Here is a 14,003-nt window from a genome sequence, read left to right as displayed (position 1 = left end):
AAAATGATTTAAAGCGTCTTTAACTCAGAAATAAGCAGAAGAGGCCAGGCGCAGTGGCTCATGCCTGTAATCCCAGCACTTTGGGAGGCCGAGGTGGGTGTATCACCTGAGGTCAAGAGTTTGAGACCAGTCGGACCAACACAGTAAAACTGTCTCTACTGAAAATACAAAATTAGCCAGGCATGGTGGTGCATGCCATAATCCCAGCTACTTGGGAGGCTGAGGTAGGAAAACTGCCTGGACCTGGGAGGCAGAGGTTGCAGTGAGCTGAGATTGTGTCATTGCACTCCACTCTGGGCAATAAGAGTGAAACTCTGTCTCAAGAAAAGTAAAAAAGTGGAAGAGTTTAGGCTTTGGTGTCACACAGACACACACAAAAATCTGTACACCATCATTTCTTCAAGCAAATTATTTCACCTCCTTATGTGAGATTTGGTTTCCTTTGGTGTAAAAAGGAGATAATTATTTTGCAGAGTTGTCGTGAGAAGTAAATGTGTGAATGATGCTTGGCACAGTGCTTAAGCATGTAATAGTGTACAAGTGGACTCTTCAGAAAAATTACAATAACACTCCTATGCTGTTTATAATATATACACTGCTATTTTGAAAAAAGGTATATTACTGGATCAGATATGATAAATTTTGGCAAGAATTAGATTATTTTAAAAATACCCCAAACTTTAAGTTTATTTTAACCCACAATTTATTTGTTCATATTTTAGGTTGAGTTTTTAGGAGAAGAAGGAACTGGCTTGGGGCCCACATTAGAGTTTTATGCTCTGGTGGCAGCGGAATTCCAGAGAACTGACTTGGGAGCTTGGCTTTGTGATGATAATTTTCCAGATGATGAATCTCGTCACGTAAGAATATTTCTTATTTTGTGACTTGAGTTGTGACTCTGTTTTCAAAAGTGTTAAAAATAGGTTATGTGTTCAGAACATAAGCCAGGTTTCTGACTCTACTTTTATTATTGAATAATCTTGATACAACTAAAATATTTCTAAAGCGATAAAATTTAGTTACCAAAAGCTATTTAATAAAATTACATACTTTTAGATAGCCAAATTTATGAAGATGTTTAGTTTATGGATTTTTTTCTTAGATGATGATAGGCTTAGTTTCTATTACCTTTTGTTTAATTTTATTTGCATTTCACCCTCTAAAAAATTAGGTTGATCTTGGAGGTGGATTGAAACCTCCTGGATATTATGTGCAGAGGTCATGTGGACTGTTCACGGCACCATTTCCACAGGATAGTGATGAGCTTGAAAGGATCACAAAACTGTTTCATTTCCTTGGAATTTTCTTGGCCAAATGCATTCAAGACAATAGACTTGTGGACTTACCTATTTCTAAACCTTTTTTTAAACTTATGTGTATGGGTGACATTAAAAGCAATATGAGTAAACTGATTTATGAGTCACGAGGTGATAGAGACTTACACTGTACTGAAAGTCAGTCTGAAGCTTCTACAGAAGAAGGTCATGATTCACTCTCAGTAGGAAGCTTTGAAGAGGATTCAAAATCAGAATTTATTCTTGATCCCCCTAAACCAAAACCCCCGGCTTGGTTTAATGGAATTTTGACTTGGGAAGACTTTGAATTAGTAAACCCACACAGAGCCAGATTTTTAAAAGAAATTAAAGACCTTGCTATCAAGAGGCGCCAAATTTTAAGCAACAAAGGTCTTTCTGAAGATGAGAAGAACACAAAATTACAGGAACTAGTGCTGAAGAATCCATCAGGTTCTGGGCCTCCACTTAGCATAGAGGATTTAGGGTAAGCATTATATGTACATTCTTCAATACAATGGATGAGTAAGTTCTAAAGCTTTTGTTTCTTTGTCCTCACTGATTTGCAATATATGAGAAAACAGTCTGTCAAAAACAGTAATATGCTGTAGGAAATACTGATGATCGACTTGAACCTTGATTTAATATTATAAAGACAACACTCAGAATACTAGAATATTAGTTTATTAATCATCAAACCTTTAGAAGATTACCTGACTTAGCCAATGTGAATTTATATGCCTGTGTAAAATGTCTAGAGTCAACAATATTTTGACAAATTCATTTGCTAATATATGGCCCACTTTGCAAAGCTCAAAAATTGGTTGGTATGTCAGCTTTATCACCAATGGCTGTAGTAGCTGAGATGCTGCAGATCTTTTGATAAAACTCTGTTACTTTATGTACAGGTAATTATCATATCTTCAGCTGTGATTTTAGGTTAACTGCAAGGCCTTTTTTTTTTTTTTTTAATGTTTGCTGATAATGTTGGTAAGCTGTGTTTGATAAATGGTTATATAGTCAAGGTGTTTTTTTTAATGCATATTTTTGTACATAGCATGATTGACTTCAGTGAAGCAACAGTTTCTTCCTAAACGACTTATAAACGTTGCCATCATAATTAATTGCAAAATTTTTAGTTAATTTTGTGCCATAAGTTAGAAGTAAAATATAGAAAGGTGGTTTCATGCAGTCTTCGCAAAGCCAGACAGATTTGGTAACAGCTGGCCTAGTAGATTTTGTCCATAGAATATTGCATTTAAAAAGGCCTCAACTTCTTCTAAGCTGGTGTACTGATTTTGTTGGAGGAGGAGGGGGCTGGGAATTATGGTTTTGATAGCCATGTTATTATATTTATTTAATTTTTTCTCTTGTACCCACTGATGGCAGATGATAGTCATGTTGTAAAAATTAAACACCCTTAGTAGTAGCTGCATGTCAGTTAATTTAATCTTTTTTGTCCTCCCAGTTTAAATTTCCAGTTTTGCCCTTCCTCAAGAATATATGGTTTCACAGCTGTGGATCTGAAGCCAAGTGGTGAAGATGAGGTAAAAAAGTTCTGAAATATCCTCTTAGCAAAGCCAGTTGTACTAGACACTCCTGAAATATTTCTAGATACTGACAGATTTTCTTTTGCAGATGATAACAATGGATAATGCAGAAGAATATGTGGATTTGATGTTTGACTTTTGTATGCATACAGGTATTCAGAAACAAATGGAAGCCTTTAGAGGTAATTTTAAAGGATTTTTAGCATAATTGCTCTCCTTTGACTTTGAGACAGTTGAAATTATGGTCAAGAATTGCTGGTGGTTGGCTGGGCATAGTGGCTAACGCCTGTAATCCCAGCACTTTGGGAGGCCGAGGCGGGCAGATCACCTGAGGTTGAGAGTTCAAGATCAGCCTGACCAACATGGAGAAACCCCATCTCCACTAAAAATACAGAATTAGCTGGGCATGGTGGCGCATGCCCGTAATCCCAGCTACTCGGGAGACTGAGGCAGGAGAATCGCTTGAACCCAGGAGGCGAGGTTGCGGTGAGCCGAGATCACGCCATTGCACTCCAGCCTGGGTGATGAGCAAAACTCTGTCGCAAAAAAAAAAAAAAAAGAATTGCTGGTTGTCGGGTGTGGTGGTACTCACGCCTATAATCTCAGCACTTTGGGAAGCTGAAGCAGGAGGATCGTTTGAACCCAGGAGTTCAAGACCAGCCTGGGCAACACGGCAAGACCCCATCTCTACAAAACATTTTTAAAAAAATTAGCCAGATGTGGTGGCATGTGCCTGTGGTCCCAGCTACCTGTGAGGCTGAAGTGAGAGAATAGTCTGAGCGTGGGAGGCTGAGGCTACAGTGAGCCATGTTTGTGCCACTGCACTCCAGCCTGGGCAACAGAGGGAGACCTTGCCTCAACAAAGAAAGAAAGAAAGTGGACATAGGTTGCATACATTCTAGATTACTTGATCAGGATGAATTAAACCATGAAAGAATCATGATGGGAACGAGTATATTATATGGTAAATTACTTTTGAAAATGAGAACACAGTTTTGCCTGACTTGTATGACAGAAACTGCTGGCGAACTCCAGACTGAGTAGTAACAAGAATTTGCATACTGACCATAGCAACTGAATGTTCTCTCTCTCTTCACATTTGTAATAAGCAGGAATTTCTTTTTTTTTTTTTTTTTTTTTTTTTTGAGACGGAGTCTCGCTCTGCCGCCCAGGCTGGAGTGCAGTGGCCAGATCTCAGCTCACTGCAAGCTCCGCCTCCCGGGTTTACGCCATTCTCCTGCCTCAGCCTCTGGAGTAGCTGGGACTACAGGCGCCCGCCACCTCGCCCGGCTAGTTTTTTGTATTTTTTAGTAGAGAGGGGGTTTCACCATGTTAGCCAGGATGCTGTCGATCTCCTGACCTTGTGATCCGCCCATCTCGGCCTCCCAAAGTGCTGAGATTACAGGCTTGAGCCACCGCGCCCGGCTAAGCAGGGATTTCTTTTTTTTTTTTTTTGAGGCAGAATCTCACTCTGTTGCTCAGGCTGGAGTGCAGTGGCGCGATCTCGGCTCACTGCAAGCTGTGCATCCTGGGTTCACGCCATTCTCCTGCCTCAGCCTCCCGAGTAGCTGGGACTACAGGCGCCCGCCACCACGCCAGGCTAATTTTTTGTATTTTTAGTAGAGAAGGGGTTTCACCGTGTTAGCCAGGATGGTCTCGATCTCCTGCCCTCGTGATCCGCCCGGCTCGGCCTCCCAAACAGTTTTAATTTCAAGCTGTCTTAATTTATGCTTGTTTACTCAAACATTTATGAATGTTGAATATTCATCTTATGTCCATTTCATTGGTAATGGGTATTTTTTAATTGTTACATAATATATGTACATGTTTATGGGGCATTTTGATACATAAATTGTGTAATGATAAAAATCGGTATTTAGGATATCCATCATCTTGGACATTTATCATTTCTCTGTGTTGGGAACATTAAAATTATTCTCTTCTAGCTTCTTTGAAATATACAATATATGACTGTTAACTATAGTCACCCTACTATGTTAGAAAACCTTAGAACTTACTCCTTTTATTTAATTGTAAGTTTGTACTCATTAAACTACCTCTCTTCATCCACCTCCACATGCAACACTCCCAGCCTCTGATATCATTCTTTTCTTTACCTTTATGAAATAAACTTTGTTGTTTGTTTGTTTGTTTGTTTGTTTGTTTTAAGACGGAGTTTTTGCTCTTGTTGCCCAGGCTAAGAGTGCAATGGCACGATCTCGGCTCACTGCAACCTCCACCTCCCAGGTTCAAGCAATTCTCCTGCCTTAGTCTCCTGAGTAGCTGGGATTACGGGCATGTGCCACAACACCCGGCTAATTCTGTATTTTTAGTGGAGATGGGGTTTCTCCATGTTCGTCAGGCTGGTCTCAAACTCCCAACCTCAGGTGATCTGCCTGCCTCGGCCTCCCAAAGTGCTGGGATTACAGATGTGAGACACCTTGCCTGGCCAAGATCAACTTTTTAAGTTCCCACATATGAGTGGGAATATGTGATACTTGTCTTTCTGTGCCTTGCTTTTTTCACTTAATATAATGACCTCCAGTTCCACCCATGTTCCTACAAATGAAAAGATTTCATTCTTTTTCATGGTTGCATAGTATTCCATTGTATATATATACCACATTTTCTTTACACATTCATTCCTTGATAGATACTTAGATTGATTTTGATAATGGGTATTTTGGTTTGAAATTTGGTATTTTGGAATCATAACTTGGAAACTGAGTTGTATGTTTTTTGTGTTTCTGTACATGTATGATGTAGATGGGTTTAATAAAGTTTTTCCAATGGAGAAGTTAAGTTCCTTCAGCCATGAAGAAGTCCAAATGATTCTTTGTGGAAACCAGTCACCATCCTGGGCAGCAGAAGATATTATCAATTACACTGAACCTAAGCTGGGTTATACACGTGACAGGTATGTGATACTATTTTCTAAGATCAACAAAATTATTTATATTCCCCAAATCAAGTGACAGGTTCTCTAAAGTAAACTATAACTCAATGAATTACATTCATAAAGTAAGTGAGAAAGCAGTGGTGTCTCACAGTGACCAGAATGCGATATGCATTGATAAGGCTGGGAGGAATACAAAAAGACAACTGATACCAGGCCGGGCGCGCAGTGGCTCACACCTGTAATCCCAGCACTTTGGGAGGCTAAGGCGGGTGGATCACTTGAGGTCAGGAGTTTGAGACCAGCCTGGCCAACATGGTGAAACCTTGTTTCTACTAAAAATACCAAAAATTAGCTGGGCGTGGTGGCAGACGCCTGTAATTCCAGCTATTCCGGAGGCTGAGGCAGGAGAATCACTTGAACCCAGGAAGTGGAGGTTGCAGTGAGACAAGATCGTGCTATTGCACTCCAGCCTGGGCAACAAGAGTGAAACTCCATCTCAAAAAAAAAAAAAAAAGACAACTGACATCATGGTTGATGTTGATTCCTTTTCTCATTGTGTTTTAATTGTTCATTCTTAAAATTTGGTAAATTGTAAGCTGTTAGGCTACACTACATTTATATTAAACTTTTCATTGAATATAACAGATAAGTACACACGTCATATATACAGTTTAGAGGATTTTCTCAAAATGAACACACCTATATAATTGGTATCCAGAATATGAAGCAACTTCAAAAATCCCCCTTCCCACGATATTCTTTTCTGTTAATTTAATCACCATATGTTGATCAGTTTTGCTTGCTTTTGAACTTTTAATGTAAAATCATGTAGTCGGTTTTCTTTGTGGTCTGGTTTCTTTTGAGTAACATGATGATGAGATTTATCCATGTTCTGGCATATAGTTCATTTACTATTTCATTATACAAATTTATCACAAGATAATTATTTTGCTGGAAAAAAAATTGATTAGTTCAGATCCCCTTTGGTATATTCATCCATATTTGGAATGATTTTGCAAATGCATCCTATGTTTTTATGATTTACTGACTTTGTTGCATAATAGATGGACCCCATACACCATCAGTATTTTTTAGTTCTTACAATTTATAAGTGCAAGACAGGCTTTGAGGGATTTTTTTTTTTTTTTTTTTTTTTTTTTTGAGATGTAGTTTCACTCTTGTTGTCCAGGCTGGAGTGCAGTGGCATAATCCCGGCTCACTGAAACCTCTGCCTCCCAGTTTCAAGCGATTCTCCTGCCTTAGCCTCCCAAGTAGCTGGGATTACAGGCATGCGCCACCATGCCCAGCTAATTTTGTATTTTTAGTAGAGATGGGGTTTCACCATGTTCATCAGGCTGGTCTCAAACTCCTGACCTCAGGTGATCCATCCGCCTCATCCTCCCAAGGTGCTGGAATTACAGGTATGAGCCACCACACCTGGCCAGGGATATTTTTAAAGTAGCTTGTCTTAGCCCATTTCATACTTACCCAAGAGTCTCTAGATGTGTAGTTCTTCTGGTGTGAGGATATTGTTTTTTTAGGGGGCTTGTTGCTGGCTTACAAAGTAGTGGTAGTGATTTTCATTTAAATCTGCAGTCAACTCAGTATAACTATATTTTTGTTCTTTTAGCCCTGGTTTCCTGAGGTTTGTGAGGGTTTTATGTGGCATGTCTTCTGATGAAAGGAAAGCATTCTTGCAGTTTACCACTGGTTGTTCAACTCTACCCCCAGGTGGACTGGCTAACCTGCATCCCAGGCTCACGGTTGTACGCAAGGTACAAGCTCTGTGGCTAATTGGGAATCCAAATGAAATTTAGTTACTTTACTTTTGAAAGAAAGAAGTATTTAAACTCATGGTCTTCTGTTGTGTTTGCTTTCTTGCTGTAGGTTGACGCTACTGACGCAAGCTATCCATCAGTCAATACATGTGTGCATTACCTTAAGTTGCCTGAATATTCTTCCGAGGAGATCATGAGAGAGCGCCTGCTAGCTGCTACAATGGAGAAAGGCTTTCATCTCAATTGAGCTTTGAAGTGCAATGGGAGACATCAGAGACTTTAAAAATACTAGTGAAGCCTCTTGTGTTTATGTGCAGAGAAGTATATGATCCTCCACGCTAATGACACTTGCCTTTTTTTCCACCATTAAGGCTTTAAGAACATGTGGAATAAGTTTGTTAGCTGCTAATGACAAAACAAATCCTGTAACTACCCAGCCAGCAAGTATATAGCACAGAACACTGTGTTACTTTACAAGGGCTTATGTGACTGGAATAAGGTGGTCCTACTTGACTGTTCCAAAGAGCAGCTTCTCAGATCTTCAGTGTTCACTGGTAAATTTCTAACAGTGTATTTGTGTAAAGTTTGTCATTTCATACTCCATACACTACAGTTGCCGTCACTGATCCCTGTTTTGCTGGCTTTTAAGCTACTTGGTCAAAAAATCCTGCTTCCTTAAAACATAGAGAATTAATGAGCATCTCAAGCTTTTTCTTTTCCTTTTTAATGATGCCTGCACTATCAAGAGTATTCTAGTGTTCTCTCTTTGTTTGGCATATAATCATGCACCAACCTTTTATTTCTTTAAGGTGGGAGTATATTTTTATTTGCTAAATGCCGTACTATGAAGATCAAAGTCTTAAGTGTGTTTGTGCAGCTCAAAAAGAAAGATGTATTAAGGGGGGAAAACACTGGTCTAAGTGCAAGGCACACTTAAAGCAAGTTTTACTTTTGGTTGTATTTTCTTTGTATATTATAAACATTTATTTAACTTGTTGCCGTTTGAAGTAAAAAATTTCCAAAATGTATGCTCAACAATAATGATTAAAATGTTTGCAGCGTACAAAACTGTGTCGTGTGACTATTTCAGTGCAATCATCAGACTTCAGAGCTTTACCATGTACTTGTCATTTTGAATCATCCAAAGTTTTCTGAAATTACTACATAAAGAAATGTGTTTTTCTATAGTAAATACGGTTATTAAAATTGAAAGACTAGAAGAAATATATATTCACACACTTGTGATCCAATGGTTGGGTTCAGTTTTAAAGTATGCCTCAGCTAGAACTGACCAGTTACTTGTGTTAATTGTTTTAAAAAACACCAGATCCACAACTATTGTATCTGCAGGGATATGTAAAGTGAGGATGTAAGAAAGATCCAAGAATGATTTTTAAATGTTGTGTTAGTGTCAAAAGAAAACACAAAGATACTGTTGTTTTGTGGTTTTGAAGAAGGGACTGTATTTCCAAATTCCAAAGTGGATTTTCCAAATTCCAGTTATTACCATATCTGTGCTTATAGGTGAAAGGAATGACACTAGGCCTGATTTAGCCAAATAGCTTCTTTTTTTTTTTTTCTTAAAGACAGGGTCTTGCTGTGTTACCCAGGCTGGTCTCAAACTCCTAGGTTCAAGCAATCCTCCCACCACAGCTTCCGGAGTAGCTGGGATTACAGATGTGTACCACCACACCTGGCTCACACGTTTTTTAAGGAACCAAAAGCATGTTTGAAATTGCCCAATACTGACTGTTTAAAAGGCAAATTCTCTTCCTATAAGAGATACCTTCTGCTATAATTACTAGTCTCTAAGATATCTATCAGTAGTCAGCTTTTACCAAGACTAGCCTGGCACCAGGGTTAGCAAACTATGGCCTGCTGCGTGTTTTTGAATGGCCTATGGCTAAGCGTGACTTTAAAATTTTTAAATTGTTGGGGAAAAAAAAATCAAAATAATATTTTATGTGAAAATTATGAAATTTAAATTTCAGTGTCACAAACACAGCCACGTTCATTCATTTACATGGTTGCTTTTGCACTACAATGGCAGAATTGAGTAGTTGGCAGAGACCATATGGCCCACAAAGCCTAAAATATTTACTATTTGGCCCTTTACAGAAAAAGCTTGCTGAACCCTGGTCTAGCAAGTGGCTACAGCAGATAAGTTGATAGCTTTACATAAAATCGGGCAGGGCACGGTGGCTCACATCTGTAATCCCAGCACTTTGAGAGGCCAAGCAGGGTGGATCAACTGAGGTCAGGAGTTTGAGACCAGCCCGACCAACATGGTGAAACCCTGTCTCTACTAAAAATACAAAAATTAGCCGGGCGTGATGGCACATACCTGTAATTCCAGCTACTCTGGAGGCTGAAGCAGGAGAATCACTTGAACCCAGGACGCGGAGGTTGCAGTGAGCCGAGATCGTGCCATTGCACTCCAGCCTGGGCAACAAGAGTGAAACTCAAATAAAAACAAAAAGTTTACATACAATCGTAGCTGTTTTTGAAATATTAGGAGTCTTCCTCAGAAAAAATCTAAGAACAAGGTAAGGCTGACCAAATGTAAGTATGAAAAGTCACTTAAAGCATCTTAGTGAAGTTAGATGGAGACACAGCCTGTAAGTACAGATACGCATGAGTCAAGTGTTCTGAGACATCTACTGGGGTCTCCACCTCAACTGTAAGTTCTTAAATATTGTTTCCTATGATACCTACCAACTATTTTTTTTTCAACTGTTATTCTCTCAAGGTTCTAAAATCTGTGCCAAGATGTAATTCAACTACTATTTTGGTGTGACCCCAAAATTAATTTTGTTCACTCCCTAGCTACTCTGGTGTACCAGTTTCAGCAGTTACCTGAATGTGCTACTGATTAAGTACCTACCAACTAGGACAGTGTTTCCCAACTACTGTGTCTCAGAAAGGCCTTCATAGCACTTTGGTCTAGACTGGGCTTTCCCCAGACCTTGGCTACTTGATACAAAGGTGTATCTGTACACACAAACCACTCATTGTTCCCACAGGTTGAAGCCTTCCTTTTGCCTTCCTGAACGAGTCCAAAAACAACTTGGGTTTGGAGTCCTCTATTGACTTTCTGCGTTTTTACAGATACAAACCTTGATACTGCAAGTGGATTTTTAGAAGAGGATAAAAAAAGGCTCCACTCCCTACTGCCCACAATACACAGACAAACCAAACAGAACAGTGCTGAATGATGTGTCTCTGAAATATGCATTTGGCCAGGCGCGGTGGCTCACACCTGTAATCCCAGCACTTTGGGAAGCCAAAGGCGGGCGAATCACTTGAGGTCAGGGTTTTGAAACTAGCCTGGCCAACATGATGAAACCCCATCTCTACTAAAAATACAAAAATTAGTCCAGTGTGGTGGCACACGCCTGTAATCCCAGTTGCTCAGGAGGCTGAGGCAGGAGAATTGCTTGAACCCGGGAGGTGGAGGTGGCAGTGAGCTGAGATCATGACACTGCATTTCAGCCTGGACAACCAAGCAAGACTCTTGTCTCAAAAAGGAAAAAAAAAATGCATTTATGCATTTATGTCCTATTTTAGAGGCTGGAGTGTCACAGAAGAATGGACTATTGGATCATTCCATAGGCTGGGACTGTATCTTAATATACCAAAAATAGATTTTGGCTGGGCAGGGTAGCTCATGCCTGTAATCCTTGCACTTTGGGAGGCTGAGGTGGGAGGATTGTTTGAGTCCAGGAGTTTGAGATCAGCCTGGGGAACATAGTGAGACCCTGTCTATAGTTAAAGAAAAAATATTTCTACTTTCTTCACTGTACCTGACCTCCCACCCCTACATGCATGTATATAGACCTCCCTATTCTTGGGGGATAAGTTCTAAGACCCCCAGTGGATATCTGAAACTGAGGATAGTACCAAATCCTATATATATATATAGAGAGAGAATGTTTTTTCCTATACATACATACCTATGATAAAGTTTATAAATTAGGCACACTAAGATTAACAATAATGGAACAATTATTACAATATACTGTAAGAAAGTTATGTGTAAGCTGGGCATGGTGGTGTGCACCTATAGCTCCAGCTACTTGGAAGGCTGAGCAGGAGGATGGCTTGAGCCCAGGAGTTCAAATCCAGCCTAACAGTGACCCCATCTCTTAAAAAACAAAAGATGGCCAGGTGTCGTAGCTCATGCCTGTAATCCCAGCACTTTCAGAGGCTGAGGTAAGGAGGATCGCTTGAGCCCAGGAATTCAAGACCAGCCTGGGCAACATATGGAGACCTCGTCTCTACAAAAAATAAGAACAATTAGCTCAGTGGGGTGGCACACACCTGTGGTCCCAGCTACCTGGGAAGCTGAGATGGGAGGATCGCTCGAGCCCAGGGGGTTGAGGCTGCAGTGAGCCGTAATCATGCCACTGCACTGCAGCCTGGGCAACAGAGCAAGGCTCTGTCTTAAAAAAAAAAAATTATATATAGATGAATATCTATGAATGTAGTCTCTCTCCCTCAAGACCTTATTGTACTGTACTCACCCTTCTCTTGATCTGTCCATCTGGTAAGCAAGACAGTTCCTAAATGACTGTCAAGTGGGGAGTGTATACAGCATGCATATGCTGGGCAAAGGGACGATTCACCTCCCAGGCAAGATGGAGCAGGACCGAGCAGGACAAAGTGGGACGGTGAAAGATTTTAACACACTACTCAGAATGGCATGCAGTTTAAAACTTATACATTATTTATTTCTGGAATTTTCTATTTAATATTTTGGGACCTCAGTTGACCATGAGTAACACAAACCACAGAATGCGAAACAGTGGATAAGAGAGGGATTATTGTACATACTTTCGCCTAAGACAGTTGTGTATATTCTGTTAACTGGGTAGCAAAAGCATATAGAAAGGTTTTGGGGGCATGCAGTGCATTACTCTTCTGTAATGACAGTAATGTACTTCAAGACATTGCAGGAGAAGGGGTTAAAGGAGTAAAAGGGAGGAAGAGAAGGATTCATGCCTATCTGTACAGAGACATTTTCTTGCATTCCACTTTTTTTTTTTTTTTTTTTTTGAGACGGAGTCTCACTCTGTTGCCCAGTTTGGAGTGCAGTGGCACGATCTCGATCTCAGCTCACTGCAACCTCTGCCTCCTGGTTTCAAGTGATCCTCCTACCGCAGCCTCCCAAGTAGCTGGGATTATAGGCATGTGCCACCATGCCCGGATAATTTTTTGTATTTTTAATAGAGACAGGGTCTCACCATGTTGGCCACGCTGGTCTTGAACTCCTGACCTCAAATGATCTACCCACCTTGGCCTCCCAAAGTGCTGGGATTATAGGCGTGAGCCACTGTGTCTGACTGCATTCTACTTTTAAACTTTGAACTACATTTCATTAACAGTAAGCTTATTAATAAGCAAACCCTTTAAAATGTGGCATAAAAAGACTGGGCACAGTGGCTCGGGCCTGTAATCCCAACACTTTGGGAGGCAAAGGCAGATGGATCATGTGACCGCAGGAATTTGAGACCAGTCTGGGCAACATGGCGAAACCCTATCTCTACAACAAAATACAAAAATTAGCTGGGTGGAGCAGGTGTGCGTCTGTGGTCCCAGTTACTTGGGAGGCTGAGGTGGGAGGATCACCTGCGCCCAGGAGGTAGAGGCTGCAGTGAGGTGTGATCACACCAGTGCACTCCAGCCTGGGAGACAGAGGGAGATGCTGTCTCCAAAAAACAAACAAAAAAGGGGGCATAAAAGATAGCTGTAGCGACTCTCAATGTCTGACCATCCATTATCTGAAAGTAATGTTCTCTATAGAATTAATTACATAATGGCATTGTAATTACTAAGTGCCCTTAAAATGAGTATCAGAGGCTTTTACAAACTGGCAAATAAAGGAGTGCAGCATTGTGATCATAGTTCACTGCAGCCTCAAACTCCTGGGCTTGATCAATCCTCCCACCTCAGCCTCATGAGTACTTAGGAGTACAGGTGCTCACCACCACAGCTGGCTAACTTTTTAATTAATTATTTATTTATTTTTAGAGACAGTCTCACTCTTGCCCAGGCTGGAGTGCAGTGGCATGATCTCGGCCTACTGCAACCTCTGCGTCCCGGGTTCAAGCAATTCTACTGCCTCAGCCTCCCGAGTAGCTGGGATTAGAGGTGCCTGCCACCAAGCCTGGCTAATTTTTTGTATGTTTAGTAGAGACAAGGTTTTACCATGTTGGCCAGGCTGGTTTCAAACTCCTGACCTCAAGTGATCCACCTGCCTCGGCCTCCCAAAGTGCTAGGATTACAGGCATGAGCCACCACACCTGGCTAATTATTTATTTTTTGTAGAGATGTGGTCTTGCTGTGTTGCCCAGGCTGGTCTTGAACTAATGGGCTCAAGGAATCCTCCTACCTTGGCCCCCCAAAGTGTTGGGATTACAGACCTGAGCCACCGCACTCAGACTTCTTTATTTTCGAGACAGGATGGAGTGCAGTGACACGATCA

The 14,003-nt window shown here is 40.7% G+C and overlaps 1 protein-coding gene across 4 annotated transcripts in view; it reads left to right on the top strand.

Moving 5' to 3' along the window:
- Nucleotides 1-8,582, top strand: part of HECTD1 (HECT domain E3 ubiquitin protein ligase 1) — a 110,825-nt gene extending 102,243 nt beyond the window's left edge. For all 4 annotated transcript variants that reach the window (XM_025391531.1, XM_025391534.1, XM_025391532.1 and 1 more), the window contains 7 exons: nt 723-860; nt 1,172-1,779; nt 2,761-2,839; nt 2,931-3,024; nt 5,609-5,759; nt 7,372-7,516; nt 7,629-8,582. In XM_025391531.1, the coding sequence (XP_025247316.1) occupies nt 723-860; nt 1,172-1,779; nt 2,761-2,839; nt 2,931-3,024; nt 5,609-5,759; nt 7,372-7,516; nt 7,629-7,766 (1,353 nt within the window). In that variant the 3' untranslated portion in view covers nt 7,767-8,582. The remainder of the gene's footprint in view (nt 1-722; nt 861-1,171; nt 1,780-2,760; nt 2,840-2,930; nt 3,025-5,608; nt 5,760-7,371; nt 7,517-7,628) is intronic.
- Nucleotides 8,583-14,003: the final 5,421 nt, after the last annotated feature.

The sequence above is a fragment of the Theropithecus gelada genome, chromosome 7b (assembly GCF_003255815.1).
Source record: "Theropithecus gelada isolate Dixy chromosome 7b, Tgel_1.0, whole genome shotgun sequence".
Lineage (NCBI taxonomy): Eukaryota > Metazoa > Chordata > Mammalia > Primates > Cercopithecidae > Theropithecus > Theropithecus gelada.
Note: the sequence above shows the minus strand (reverse complement) of the source record. Positions and strands in the feature narration are given on the sequence as shown.